The following is a 15606-nucleotide window of genomic DNA, read 5'->3' as shown; positions in this document are numbered from 1 at the left end:
GCAAGGCCTCTACCTGTAGACAAACACAGAGAAACGCACACAAACATCCATGCCCTGAGTGAGATTCGAACCCACGATCCCGGCTAATATCATGACATAAAGATAAGTAACATATTTTGAAAATGTGGCGTAGTTCACATATTTGGTAACGACAATTACAAATCAAAACCTGGTTCACGATGGACTTAAAAGGAGATTGAATTCGGGTAATGCTTGCAACCATTCAGTCCAGCGGGGAGAACATTCCTCACAGATTGCTGCTGTAACTCCCGATAGCAGAACGAGCCATTAGCGCTGATAAACGTGCGCCGTCGGGTGGCGTGATCATGTCACTGCAGTNGGCTAATATCATGACATAAAGATAAGTAACATATTTTGAAAATGTGGCGTAGTTCACATATTTGGTAACGACAATTACAAATCAAAACCTGGTTCACGATGGACNAATGCCTTCAATGATCGAGGAAATTTGGCAACAGGGTTGAGCGGACAAAACATTTCTCACAGATTGTTGCTGTAACTGCCAATAGCAGAATGAGCTATTAGCACTGATAAACGCGCGCCGTCAGATGGTCTGATCTTGTCACTGCATTAAGTTGCATAAATACAGTCAGTCTCTGTTAGAGGTGTCGATAGGTGGTCGACATTTATACTGAAATACTACTAAACAGCTTGTGTTCATTGTCGAAACTTTTGCAAGGAAAAACTTACAGAAAATGTATTCGTAAATCTCGTCGTAAATATCCAGACAATCCGTAGGTCGAGATTAAATACAGAGAGCTCACAAATATAAATGGGATTAATTAAAAGACGGGCCATTTCTTGATTAGCTGAGCGACCATCAGCTTCTCAAAAAAGAAAGAAAAGTACTGTGTGGAAGAATCTGTTGCAGAGAACGGAGGAAAAGGCTCGATAAACTGTAATTATTACAAAGAAATACGCAGCTAACCACTTGGGGGGGGGGGATTATTACCGTGAACCAATTTTACCCGCCCTTTCTACGCATGGGTCTGTGTAATTATAGAATAAACATATTTAATGAATGTCCTCACGCAGTTCACTCGGGTCCCAGTTACAAAAAAGGAACACTTGTTAACTGCATGTTCACTTACACCGCCCGCTTTTTAAAAAAGACCATTGTTATTAATATATTATTACGTATATAGGAATTTAATTAAAATTTAATTACTTAATAATCACCTGGATTGGTAAGCCATAGCTTTAATTACATGCAATACTGTTGAAATATTTGGTGCAGAAAGGGCACTGGTCCACTTACAGATTTGGAGGATACGTGTAGTACGTTTGATACGCAGTCGAGGACAACCAAGAAAGAGTGGTCCTCATCTACAGAGTTGTACGGGAACTAAAACCCGCGTCACCATAAAATATACTTACTTACTTACTCATGAAGCTGAGCCCTTCTGGAGGAGCCGCCAATTCTGCAGCTACTCAAGAATTTCCCAGCATTTTATGGAACCCGAAAGTTCATTACCGTGTTCACAAGAACCCTCCACTGGTTCCTATCCCGAGCCAGATCAATCCAATCAATAGCATCCCATCATATCTCTCTAAGATCCATTTTAATATTGTCCACCGACATACACCTTGGTCTTCCTAGTGGTCTCTCTCCTTCTGGCTTTCCCACCAATATCCTATACGCATTCCTCGTCTCCCCCATTCGTGCTACATGACCTGACCACCTCATTCTCCTTGACTTGATCATTTTAATTATATTTGGAGAAGAGTACAAGTTATGAAGCTCCTCATTATGCAGTTTTCTCCAACCTCCTGTCACTTTATCTCCCTTCTGTCCCAATATTCTCCTCAACACCCTGTTCTCAAACACCCTCAGTCTATGTTCCCTTAATGTCAGAGACCATAAAATATAGCGCGTTATAAATGCCAGAGTTTGATTTCTTTGGCACAATGTAAAACTTCCCACCACGGCAGTAAACCAGAGAAACAGGAACACAGAAAACAGTCGCCAGCGCACAGGCCAACTGAGAAAGAACAGGTAAAAGAAACAGTAACGTTAAGCAGAAGGTTAAAAACAAGGAAAGTAAATATAAACATAAAAGAAAAACAATGCTTGTATCTTTCCGGTTTGTTATGAAGTGGTAGACTACCGTTAATGTCCTTCTGTAGCCCTTAATGCTAAAATAAGTCCTGACGTGGCCCAGCGTGCCACCTCTCCGCATTCCCCTGCATAGATGCCCACGCTGCTCTCTCCCCTAGGTTTATAGTGGCAACCCCATTATTTTCTGTGCTCCCGGAAGCCTCTGTAGTTTCATCCTTTTGAAGTCTTTTGTGCCGATCTTCATTCTCTACGTCTTTTATGGTCAAGAATGACCATGCTGTCATGTTATTATATTTCCTAACTCTCCTACGTTCGTTAGACGATTGCGTACATAGTGTGTGCTGCTGTATAGTCACTCGTGGAGCTGAGCCCTTCTTGAGGAGCCACCAATTCTGCAGCTACTCAAGCAGTTCCCTACATTTTATGGAGCCCGAAGGTTCATTACCGTGTTCACGACAGCCCTCCACTGGTCCCTATCCTGAGTCAGATCGACCCAATCCATATCATCCCATCCTATCTCTCTAAGATCCATTTTAATATTGTCCACCCACCTACATCTTGGTCTATCAACGTTTTTGTTAATAAAAATGCTACATTAGTAAAGCAGATGCTATAAAACTAGTTTACATCGGTTATATAAACGTTTGATTGTGTGTCCAATTATTATTAAGTGGATGACAAACAGATTTGTATGATTTACTTTTATGTCTCTGTTTGAAGTTTTAGTAGGTCTGCCTTGTATGATAATTCTGATACGCAGGCGCGTCCAGTCGAAATCAGTCTGTCAGAATACGAAGGAGAGTCAGTGAATAGGTCACAAATGGATATAAAACGTAAAACATGTGATATTCGAAGGCAGAAAAAAATGTTTACTTCTCGACATATGCTCCACCAACACCTGTCCCATGCTTTACCAGTGCGTCGAAACCCTCAGCATAGAAGTCGCGTGACTGATGTTTCAGCCACTTCCGCACCTCCGTTTCAACTTCTTCGTCATAAGCGAAACGTTTGGCAACAAGGTGACAATTTCTCTACCCATTTATGAACAGCTTTACACGACAAACACTTCCCACAGTAAATGGTAACATTCCTATATGAATATCCTTTGCAATGAATCAATTTGTCTACAAAAAACGCATTACAGAACGCTGCTCTTCGGTAGTAGTCACATCAAGCACGGTCGCCATTTTGACTACCGAAACCAGCCTCTGAACACTCACATGCGTGTCTGCTACCTAGTGATACAATATAACCGATTACTCCTTTTTAATAATATACTTCGCCAAATTTATGTATGCATTTATTTGTTGTGACTACTGTATTTTAACAAGATTTAAATTATGAATTGTGGAATTGCGTTAAATCATTACGCACTGTATTACGCTATGGGCTATACATTAAGTGGGGATGACTCAATGTCCCATGACTTCTTACGAAGCTTATAGTTCAGGAGTTCCCCTCTTATTCCAGTGAGGCAATGATGCAAGCTTCGTAAGCAGTTAGTGCGGTACTTAACAGGGTATAGCCTATTGCAGGAACGCTAGTTACCAAATGACATTATCTAACAGCGGCGTGATGCACCTTTTCCTTTGTTCAGAACAGACAAAGCGTAATTCTCAACTTGTCAAGATGCGTGTGTCTCTCCTCAAAAGAACAAAGCACTAAACACAGTCGTAGTCATGTGTTTCAAATGGTGTAAATTCAAAATATCAAATAAAGTGTAAGTGTTTCTGAGTTTGACGCTGGTTTTTGTTGACTGCCTTGCTGTAACCAAGGCCCACTTAACGACCATGTGAAAGTCTCATGTTCCCCATTGGGTGGCGCCCAAGACATACTACAGAACATCAGGATCGTTCATCTACTACAAAAGGGTGAGGCTACGTTTCCGCCTGAATCTTCGGAGTCGCTACAAGGCGATTTTTGGTGAGTAGCTGCGTCCACCTTAACCCCATAAGTGGCTTCAGCGGGCGCACAGTACGACAGCAATAAGTGACTTCAACGCGCGGCTTAGCGTGGCCACACGACTGTAATAACAGAAACCCTATTACCTCAGTTGCTCGTATGTGTACAGCAAGAGCTTCCTTTTGGGCGGTACGCGCCCACAAAACTTGACATATTCTGGAGGAATTTTGTTTTTCAGCCGTGAGGCTCAACTCCAGCGTGTTAATTTCCTCAAACGTGTTTCTAGAAATGGGAGGGTGCCGTCTAAAACAAATTTCTTGAAGTACAGTTCTTGAGAACGGATTAAATTGCACATCTGGTCAAAGAAACTGACCACTGAAGATTACCGTATTTTGAGATGCGATGCTTTGTAATTTGGCAGATCCGTACTGACGTACTAGAGAAACCTGCCTCTTCCATCATAAGGACAGAAGAACCTTATGATGGGGGCAGTAGGTTTCTTCGTAATATTAGTATCTACCAAAGTACACGGCGTCACATTCGGAGGAATATACTGCTTTCCGAAGAGTATGCCAAGCGACAAGCAAGAAGCTCCGCTGTGCTTGCTTCACACATTTCTTAACCCTGAAAACAGACAGTAAGTTACTCCGTAACGGCGGCGAACTTTCTTTTAGAAAACGGCTGAGAACTAAACCGTAGCAGCTTCCTCACGTACGTTTCCTTTCACTAGACATTTGAGTATTTGATACGACACGGACCACATAGAAAACACTGCATCCAACAGTTCTTCAGTTGTGTGTGTTCGTTGCTGCCGGAATGTTTTCACTGAGCCGTTGACTAGTAATGTTAGTACGGAGCTACAGACAGCGAGGTGTTGCAGAGTTTTTTATTTTTTTAAAAAATAAGGAAAGTAGGCGTAAAGCGACGTTTCGACATCAGGTGTAAGGGGGTATGAAGATTCCCACTTAATTGAACCAGTTAAGAGTAGCCTCGATCACTCACACGCAATGACCGGAGCACTCAGTTTCGGAACAGTCGTGTTTGAAAAAAAAAATGACGATGGAGAAATCTGACGTAACAGGCATGTTGCTTCTAACGCGCCATCTTTAGAACATTTCCACTTCAGTACTGATTTGAGTCATGCTACTGGCCCTCACAGATTTCCCCATACACTTTGGGATTTATAGAGATTTCTCTCTTCTGAAATGTAACGCTGTGTAGGCCGGTTAAAGTTAAACCGACGTTTCGGGGAATCATACCGCTTCCTTCAGAGTCGAATAAACCAAGTAAGACACCGGCTTGCAGCAGGGCAAGCAGAGCCCTCTGCTCTGTGCTTATTTTGGTCTCTTTCACTGCTTTCTCATCAGTTCTGAAGATGTAGATGTGTTCTTCCGAAACGTCAGTTTATCTTAACCGGACTACACAGCGTTACATCCCAGGAAATGGAACTCCTGTGTTTGTTTGTTATTTAACGACGCTCTCAGTATCGTGGGACCGCCTCTGGTCAGTTCGTGGCTACAGATCCAGAGGTCCTGGGTTCGATTCCCGGCGCAACCAGATTTTGTGAGAAGAAATGGGTATGGAACAGGGTCCGCTCAGCCTCGTGAGGATAATTGAGCCATTTCAAGGAAATACCGGCTCCGGTCTAGAAAACCGAAATTAACGGCCGTGGGGATTCGTTGCGCTGACCACGCGACACCCTCTATCCCCTAAAGTTGACACTAACTTCGCCGACAAGCGGCGGTTGCTCGGTGGGTACAGTTCTCTTGCGGACTCAAGCCACGGAGTTTGTTTTCTCAGTATCGAGACACTTAACGTTGATGATGGAATGATTAATGAACGTGTAGCAGTCGGTGGAATGAGAATTGGTAGGGGAAACTAGTACTCAGAAAACCTGCCCAAATATTCTGTAAATTATCCCTGAGGACTAGAACGCGTTGGAAGCGTTTTGAGAAAAATGANCGGCCGTGGGGATCCGTTGCGTTGATCACGCGACACACCCTATCCGCTAAAGTTGGCACGAACTTCGCCGACAAGCGGCGGTTGCTCGGTGGGTACAGTTCTCTTGCGGACTCAAGCCACGGAGTTTCTTTTCTCGGTATCGGGACACTAACGTCGATGATGGAATGATTAATGAACGTGGAGCAGTCGGTGGAATGAGAATTGGTAGGGGAAACTGTAGTACTCTTGAGAAAACCTACCCAAATATTCTGTAAACTATCCCTGAGGGCTAGACGAACCCGTTGGAAGCGTTTTGAGAAAAATAGAAAACAGCGATGGCTGGAACCGTTGTCATGGTGACGGGGACGTTTGTTTCTCATCATAAATTTCATTTCTGCCTCAGTTAAAAGGGATTCAAGTTTCCCGCTTCTAGATTCCCGTAAGAAGTCTTTGGAAACAGACTTTATAATAAGAGTAATTCAGACTTATGGGATATATAGCCGTGCAATCCACTGAAAATCAAGTGACGTTTCGGAGGATAATATCGCCTCCATCTTCAGAATTAAAATGAGCCAAGTAATAAACCAGACTGAAGCATCCAGCAAACAGTCAAGATTGCCTATGTTCATAACCACCGGCATGAGAACCTCAACTTTATAGTCTTCTAAGTGTCTCTAAGACATGAAAACAATCTGGCCTTGAGGTGATTAAAATAAGATTGAAAATTCATATCCAAAGGTAAAAGTGTCACGGTACAAGTTAACACGTGTTTGGGTCCGTTAGGAATCTTGAGACGGTGTGAGAAATATCTGTAAGTGTGCTTATGTTAATTGGGAGACAGTACAAGTTTATATCCTCTGTTTCCTCGTAGGCCTGCCGCGCCAATCGAAATATACTCGTAACTCCGCCTGAAGCACAGCGGGGACGAAGGTTAGTAGGTCTTGGTTACCGCGTCTCTTTTTTTTTCTCCTTTGTTTTATGACCACTTTCATGCCAAAATTTCAAGGCAAAATGCATGTATAACTTTAATGGCATCCTAAATTTCAAGTTTCAATATATTTGTCTTCTTGATGAACCTCTGTATGAAGGTTGGATGTATTTTGTTGAGGTCATCCCCACAGACCGGGTGTTTAAATGTGTAACGTAAAAAGTTGTCCCAGTGCTTAACTAATTAAACACTACGCCATGAAGACGTATGGAGAGTGGATGTAGAGATTCACGTGTTCTTGACCTCTGCACTAGCCGGAGGTGAATGGTCAGCTTCACGCCTCAGCCGCTTTACACCCGGGAAAGAGCCCCCGTTACCCAATGGATAGGAAGTTAGGTGGACGCCAGAGTCGGTCTGGACGACGTGGAGAAGAGAAAATTCTTTACTCTATCAGGAGTCGAACTCCTACCCTTCGGTCGGCCAGCTCGCAACCAGTCGCTACACTAACTTCGCCATCCCGGCTCCTCAGCATATAAGTGTATCTGTAGAAACTGTGTGTGTGATATCTTTTAGCCTCATTCTGTTAGTGTCTGAGATAAGGCAGTTTGTGTTATCATAGTGTGATTGTGTTTTCGCTCTGATAGCTTTTGGAAACACGTAAGAAATTATCATGAAATACGGTATGCATGATCTGTTACAGGCTTCAACCAATTCATTATACTGATGGCTAGGAAAAGAACGATTTTATGGGTTATAACTTGTAGTTGGACAGAATTCCGCCGACGTTTCGCCCCCATCTTCGTGGCTGAAGAATAAGCCAAATAAAGAATCTGCGGGAAGAGCTTAAAGTCGAAACACATTCTTGCGAAAAGCTGGTGGACATAGCGTTACAACCCTGAAGAGCGTACCCATCATAACAGCGCACTTTTTAATTTCCAGTCATAAACACCGCAAACATGGCGCTCATGAAAATTTTGTTATAACGCCAAGTTATTTACTTCAGGGTCCTGTATAATGCAATATGCAAATGTGGCGACGGTGAGAGATTTACAGTTATTAGGCGGTAGACACACTAATTATGCATACATACGAGTAATGGCTCTCCATTTCAGAGCCTTCATACAACTGAAGTTAAGCTATCCCTGTAACAGGCCATGGAGGCCCGTAGGGTTGTGAGACGTTAAGGGTCCCACATTTTCTAGACAGTCGGCTCACAGATGGCGGTGAGGTCAGCCCTACGCACCAGCCGCCCTTTACCTCCACGAAGATTCCTGGTACTCATTTCTGTTAGAGGATGAGTCGACCCCAGAGCCATAGTGCGGCTGGAAGGGTTAGGGCAATTGAAAAATCCAGTTACCTCATCCGGACTCGAATCCGCGACCTTCCGGCTTGTAGCATAGTGCCTCAACCAACTACACTAACACGTGCCATATATATATATATATATTGTCTATGCACACAGTTGAATCTTCAGGTTACGGAGTAACAGCAGAACGTTATTCATAATGTGTATATGTTAACAGTCTTCAAGTGCATACAATCCCATACACTACATGTTTCGGCAGTATGCTGCCATCTTCAGGTGCATCGATCCGTCAACCGTTTCACTGCTTGCCTTTATATTCGTTCATTCATCAGTAATCTGTCAAGACGACAGGTCCACAGTCTCTTCCAAAACAGTTCCTCCACTTGATGCGATCTAGAGCTTTCTCCTTCAAATGACAGTATCCTCTTCTGTCCCCAAGGTCATCCAGCATCTTCTTACGTCTTCTTCCTTGTCTTCTGGTCACTTATATCCGCCCCTCTGTCTTTCCTTCAGTAACTTCTTTTATAAGGCAGTTACTGCGTAAGATATGACCAATCCAATTAGCCTTCCTCTGCTCATTGACTCTAATCAATACTTCTTCATTTCTCACATAATCGGTCCAACTGATCTCTCTCCATCCTTCTCCAACACCACATTTCGAAACTTTCCAGATGTTTCTGATCTAAGTGTCCATGTTTCAGCCCCATACACAGCTATGCTCCAAATGTAGCTTTTCGCTAGTTTCTTTCTCAAATTTAAGTCCAATTTGCTGGTAAAAAGATTCTTCTTCTTGCTACATGCAGCCTTTGTCATGGCAATCCTGGATTTAATTTCACAAGTACACCTTCCATCATCTGTTAACAAGCTACCCAAATATTTAAAACATTTCACATTCTCCAGTTGTTTTTGGTCTATCTTTATTGTGACGGTTGGTTGTCTCGAAATTTTCATTACTTTTGTTTTTTCCACATTCATTTCCATGCCAGAGCACCTTCCAATTTCAATTAGTCTATCAATCATGCCCTGTAGCACAGTTTCTTCCTTAGCCGTTAACACAAGGTCATCTGCATATTTCACAGTTTGAATAATTTTCCCTCCTAATTTGAAGTCTCCAAGTCTATCCAGAGCTTCCTTGGTAAGGCATTCCCTGTACAAGCTGAACAAAATTGGTGATAAACAGCATCCTTGTCGAACTCCTCTTCCAATCTGCACACTTCTTGTCTCCCCTCTGTCCAGTCGTACGCTAACTTTCTGATCCATGTAGAATTTACTAATCAATCTTCTTTCACGCCAATCGATACCTGTTTCCTTTAGGATCTGCATTAATTTGGTCCAGTTTACACGGTCAAATGCCTTCTGCCAGTCTATAAAGCAAGTACGCAGTTCTTCATCTATCTCCAAAGTTCGTTCTGCTATAATTCTCATCATCACAATTGCACCCCTGGTTCATTTTCCTCTTCTAAATCCAAACTGATTCTCTCCAAGTAAATCCTCTATTTTCCTTTTCGATTGTTCTTTTAAGTATCTTTGCTATTATCTTTGCTGTATGTGCAATAAGGCTTATTGTGCGATGGTCGCTGCATTTTGAAGACTGTTTATATATACGCAATATGAATATGAATCAGTGCAAGAGAACGCTAAAATGCAATATAGCAGAACGTTAGTTGTTGAATTGGTTAATAGAGAGCAGTGTTCAGGCATTCCCTCTCCTTCCAGGCACGGTTCAGCTCTAATTAAATTGACCAATTGCTACAGTATTTAAGGTATTGTCTGCCGTTTCGGTTATCGTTAAATTGGCCAGGAGCCAGAAGCGTTTAGCACTTCAAAGAATAGTCAAAGTTATGTTACAACAAACGGTCAGTCGGCCAGTCTGTCTTGGTATCAAGCTCCATCTGGGGCCTCAGAACAGATTTTTGTTACTGTCACGTCGTTGCGGGTTCGTACATAGGGGCTCTCTCTCTGACAAGAGGACTGGTCTGTGTCATTTACAATTGATGCTGGCCCTCGTCAGCACAGTTATTTTTGCGTTCGAGTCCCGCGGTACTCTTGTAATATTACTATCTCAGATTCGAGACTTCCCCAACCTGGAAGGCCAGTCCCTAAAGAATACATTTCTTCAAAATAATATATAAGAATTCAGTTCGTACCACACAGGAAACATTACGTCACCGTCACCACCCGGTTAATGCTGTTTAGGGAAATAATCACTGTTTATCGTGAGAGCCTTATGGAACACGCAAATACACTCTGTGAACAGAATGCAGAAGTTTTGTTTGTTAGAGCTGGCGGATTTAAAGCCTTAATCAAATCTCTTTTGTTTCAGGCTGGCTTCAGTCAGTGCGCTTCGGAGGCTTGTCAATTCTTACTCTCTCTCCCCGGGCTTGACGCTCGTGTGGGGCGCCGTCTCGTGGCTCACCTGGGGCAGTGCGTCTCTGCGGGGCCCCTTAGTCTACAATCCCAACAGCCATCGGCCAAACTCTGCTATTCTCCCCCACCTTCGACCCCCTCTCCGTCCGTCGCTGCAAATCGAAGCGTCAGTCCTCCGGGGCCACTGAGCGTCCAAGTACCATCATCATCCAGACTGTGCTACTCTCCGCCGATATCACTATCATCAGCATCGCCAGAATCCAGCCCTGTCGCACCTTTTCGATCACCACAGCCCGTCCTCTCTTCGACTCCGAGTGCTGAGGATCTTGCTAGACCCATCACGGGACTTCTGATGACTGTCCCAGAGAAGGGTGTAGATTCGGCAAGGAAATCACCGGATGTGCGGCAAAATCAGCAGCTGCAACCCATGTGGAGGCCCTGGTGATCAGCAGCAGACTGAGAAATCGGGTTCATTGGGTTTCAGGTTTAAGTCAGTAGGGTCATCACACCAGTACCGACAGGAGCCCCATATGTAGACTCCGGTGATAGACAATGGTGAGAGCGTGCAGATCATCATGAGTTGATCACCAGATGGGCGACTACAGAACTTACTGGCAGCTCGCATGACGATGGAACTAACATGTGGTCTGGATGAGCGCAAGTGTAGGAATTGAGGATCTCTCTGTCAGTTCGGAGATAGCCCAGGATTTCGAAGGAACTTATAGTCTCCATCTTCAGGGTCGAAGCCAAGCAATTAAGAGGAGAAGCAGGCGGAAGGCTGAGTTCAGCTCTGTTGGCTTGTGGCTGGGTTTAAATTTCGATGGAGGAATTATGATACTCCGAAACGTGGGGCCCTCTTTGAGGTACATGACATTAAACACCGAATAAAACATTTAGTAACTCAAATTTTCTTTCCTTCAATTGCAGAATAATATGTATTTGTCGAGTTTATGTATTACTTCCGCTAGTTTTAGTGATGTTTGTTCAGTTTCACAGTAGAAGGCTCTATGATCACGGTAACCGGCTGCCTTTTCTACGCTGAAACGAACTGTCACGTTTTATCAAACACAAGCATACTTATATATATAGCCTACCACCAAGGTCCATAATTAGACCTGTTGTATGAATTTTGTTCTTCAAATTTTCTATAACTTATATTTATCGAAATTACAAAATAGAGCAATTTATGCTCCTACTCCTTAGAGGAACGAGATTTTTCGCTTCTCCACAGCGGCCAGAGAAGCCCTAGTAACTACTAATGGGAACCCCGGGTTTAAAGCGGCGTGGTCGTAAAGTTGAGCACACATCCCAATCTAGTGCCTAGGTTAAGAATGCATGGAACTTTATTTGCGCTCCCCCATATACGTTTTCAAAGCTCGGAGCAGCTCTACGTTTGAAGAATGTTAAACTTTGGGATGAGAGTCCCTGAATACACGGCGTCACGTCTCAAAACTTTGGGATGAGAGTCCCTGAATACACGGCGTCACGTCTCAAAATTTGTAATATGACGTGAGATCCTCTAATGTGATTTTTTTTTATTTGAAAATATATTTTGAGTTTGGTAGTGTTTTCCTTTTGTATAATTTTTATAAAATGAAAAATAGGCAGGACACAAGTGCTTTATGTTATGTATAGTTGTTAAATAGGTGTTATACACTGGACAAGGCTTTGGAGGAAAAAACCTGTAGCCTGCGAGTCAAGTATGGTCCACAATTTAAACATTTGTAAGTGATATTTTATAAAGAAAAGAAAATGCCAAATTGTTTACGTATCTTCATAAACTCCGCTTTAGGATTTGATGAGAACCTTAAGCTAAGCTACCGTTTGCCAAGAGACCAGTGATAATATCTGTGACACTATCAGCTTTCCCGAAACGTAAATAACGACGGACTGTCAGAAAAATGAGCTCACGCCCGAACGCCATGAACTGGCTCACTGAGTCTTCGACGTGTCTGGTGTCATTACAAGACTCATACAATTTTCTTGCAGTCACGGTGGAGTTCGAGACGTTATGAGGCGAATTGTTTCTATTATCTGTCCATAAAATGTAGTGTTCTGTTCTTTCGGGTATTGCTTTAATTTTCCTTACAGGTTGTAAACCGTGTAGTTCGGATACCACGACGTTTCGGAGGAACGTAACGCCTCCATCTTCAAGGTCGAGTAGTAAAGAAACCAGCAGGAGGCGGAAGCAAGCCGATTGATCCGCGCGTGGAACATCCGGCCTGACAGGCCAGTCCAAGCCTGGAAGGAGGCAGTGGCAGGATCCCCACTTTCTGGAAGGACACTCTTCCATTGACTTTGGAGTGGCCTTTACCAGACTGGACGTCGCATGTGCTGTTCGATCGGGTTGTTACCTGCTTCTGCTGACTTGGCATACTTTTAGACCCTGAAGATGGCCGCAGCATTCTCCGAAACGTCGGACTCTCCAGCGTACACGGCATTACAACAATGAAGAGCATACTGTTCATAGTGAGCCTCAAACCCGATTCCGTTTGATGTTGTATTACTGTACTGCAGCAGCCTATTACGCTGCGTATTCCACTTTAGCACTCACTGTGTCGTTGCAGCTTCGTTCATATATTAAAATTCACACTTTGAAAGCTCATATTTTTTCGTATTAATTATTTAACACTACATGTTTCGGACGGTCGGTGCGTAAAGCTGACAGTCGCATCGTAATCTGTGAAACGATTGCCTAGAAAATGTGGGAGCCTCGACGTCTCAAAACCATTTGGGCCTCCACTGCTAGTTAAAGGGACTTTTTTTTTTTTACTTATTTGATATTGTTCATGTTGTCCTAAGATGTGTTATTAATTTGTAGTTAATTAGTGATAGATAGTGCTTTAATTTGCGTTTCAATGATCTCATGGGTGTACACCGTCACGCTTCGAAGCCGTTACGTTCTGTACATTAGAAACAGAAAGTTCTGTATATTATTAGGTCGTAACTCTGAAATCGGGCATTCAGTGCTATTCGTGGTACGGCACGAGTTTAGTTTGCCGAACGGCCATTGGCGCTAGGTGTCCATGGTTCGCTGTTGCTTACACTCTTAAGGCGAGGAGTGCAGTGCCTGCAAGTTGGGTATCAGTGTTTTGCTCTTCCTTTGTTGTTTATCTCTTAATGTGGCTTATATACGTGTTTTGGTACCACATATATTTTCACGTGTTGCCTATGCAGCGCGAGAAATAACTTAACGTCGGTCTCGGATTTGGCGAATATTTATTGAACGCTCTTAATGTTGTGTGTCATAAATAAGATAAAGTATAGAACATACCGTCAACACAATTTCAGGACGAGGATCCTTATTCGATGAATAAAATGACAGTTGATTCCTACTTAACAGCTCAGACTGGTGCTTTGTACGCCTGATGATGACCCGTGAAAGGGTCGAAACATATTGCGTCTCTAATAAACATAATAAAAGCAGATGTTGATGCAGTAGTGTCTCTCTGTTTTGAATACTGATTGTTGTGTAGACGGTGTATTTATTGAACGTTCACTTACAATTATCATCCCCTTATAACGTCGCCAGTATCACAATCTTCAATCTTCAACTGCATTCTGCGGTGGCTGTCTTCCAAGTCTATTTGGCATATCTGTCAAAGTCACATTGCGACTGACAGTCATTCAGTCAGTAGAGTTGCGACCAGATCTTTATTATTCTTTGACACGGTCTTGTTTTTTGTGGGCGCCCTCACATACGGGAGGACGGATCTTTCTTTTGTATATGCTGCTGGTCCTTGCCAGCACAGTCTTTCTCGGGTCCGAATAATCCCTTGGGACTTGTGACCATATTTTACTGTCTTAGATTTGAGGCTTCCCTTTTCGTCGCCTCCTACGACTCGCAGGGTCACGGTGGAGGTATTCGAGCCCGCTTCCACACGGGCCAAGTGTGGAATGTTCAGCCACCTAATTTAGGCCTTATGGGGACCGGATGCCAGACCCCCCTTTTCCACAGCTCTATTTCACGTGTTCTGTACCGGTTACCAAGGAAATGCTTCGTTTCTGCGGCTTCAGGAATCCGCTGTTATCGTAACGAACCCATTGTCCATTCATCTGGGAGAGCGCGTTTGTAGCTCAGGACATTCCCAGGCAACGGCCCACTGTTACTGCGTTGCCATGGAAGTAACTCTTCCGGTTTCTTCATGATTTCTCACTGCTAGTAATCTTGCATATAAATGCATGGTCAAGTACCATACAAACATTCCTTAGAAATGTACTTGCCAAAATTTCTATCTGCAGATAAATCATATTCTCTTTCGGATATAGCAACAAAGCCTTCAGTTACAGCAAATTCATCTCTACAAAAATATGGGGTTAACCCCAAAAACCCATCGTCGTCGAAATATTGCCACATCGGGTCCTTCTTCAATGAAGATTCAACTGTTGACAAATTCTTAGGTTTGAGGTTCTGATATTGTGATACATCTGGTTTTGGTGAGATGGGTGGTGGAAGTTAATTTTTCTGGACTCTTTGCGGTATTACTGGTCTCTGTTGTCCTCTTCGTGAACTACTACTTCTAAAAGGCAAGTCCCGCTGTGTTGGCTGCCCTCTTCTTTGATAGTTGCCTCTTCCTTTTTGGGTGTTGTAGGAAGGTCCAACATCATCAAATTTTTCGTAATTTGCTGACATTATCACGAGGTCTGCTCAATTGCACCATTCTATAATAAACTTTCTCCGATTCAAATCCAAAATCTTCAAAATCTATGGCCGTTCTTTCTTCTTTGTTTTATAAATAAAACAAGCGTGTTACGAGTAGTCTCCGACTAACTGCACCATTAATATTATAAAATGGGGCGGATTCCAAACACATGACAGTACTGACCCATGTCTCAGAAAATTCTGTAGTTTGCCCCCAATGTCCTGGGGTTGATAAGTCTTGTCAGTCGACTTTCACTAGTCACTAACCGCTTTAACGCACTGACTGTTCCTCTTAAGTGTTTTCTCTAGACGTTTCCTGGCAACGAATCTTAGCAATCGAGATTATTCAGCTTCCGTTTCCCGCTGCATAACTGAACCCTCAACTGCACTGTAACGCCACTTGTCTTTAAGATAACTCCTCGGTACGGACCACGCAGAAG

The 15606-nt window shown here is 43.2% G+C and overlaps 1 protein-coding gene across 2 annotated transcripts in view; it reads left to right on the top strand.

Moving 5' to 3' along the window:
* The window catches only part of LOC111873717 (enhancer of split mgamma protein), a 29348-nt gene extending 15032 nt beyond the window's left edge, over positions 1 to 14316 (top strand). For both annotated transcript variants that reach the window (XM_033755177.1, XM_023868651.2), the window contains one exon: positions 10481 to 14316. In XM_033755177.1, coding sequence (XP_033611068.1) covers positions 10481 to 10969 — 489 coding nt within the window. In that variant the 3' untranslated portion in view covers positions 10970 to 14316. The remainder of the gene's footprint in view (positions 1 to 10480) is intronic.
* The last annotated feature ends 1290 nt before the right edge of the window (positions 14317 to 15606 follow it).

Source organism: Cryptotermes secundus, unplaced genomic scaffold (genome assembly GCF_002891405.2).
Source record: "Cryptotermes secundus unplaced genomic scaffold, Csec_1.0 scaffold31, whole genome shotgun sequence".
In the NCBI taxonomy this organism is placed as follows: Eukaryota; Metazoa; Arthropoda; class Insecta; order Blattodea; family Kalotermitidae; genus Cryptotermes; species Cryptotermes secundus.
Note: the sequence above shows the minus strand (reverse complement) of the source record. Positions and strands in the feature narration are given on the sequence as shown.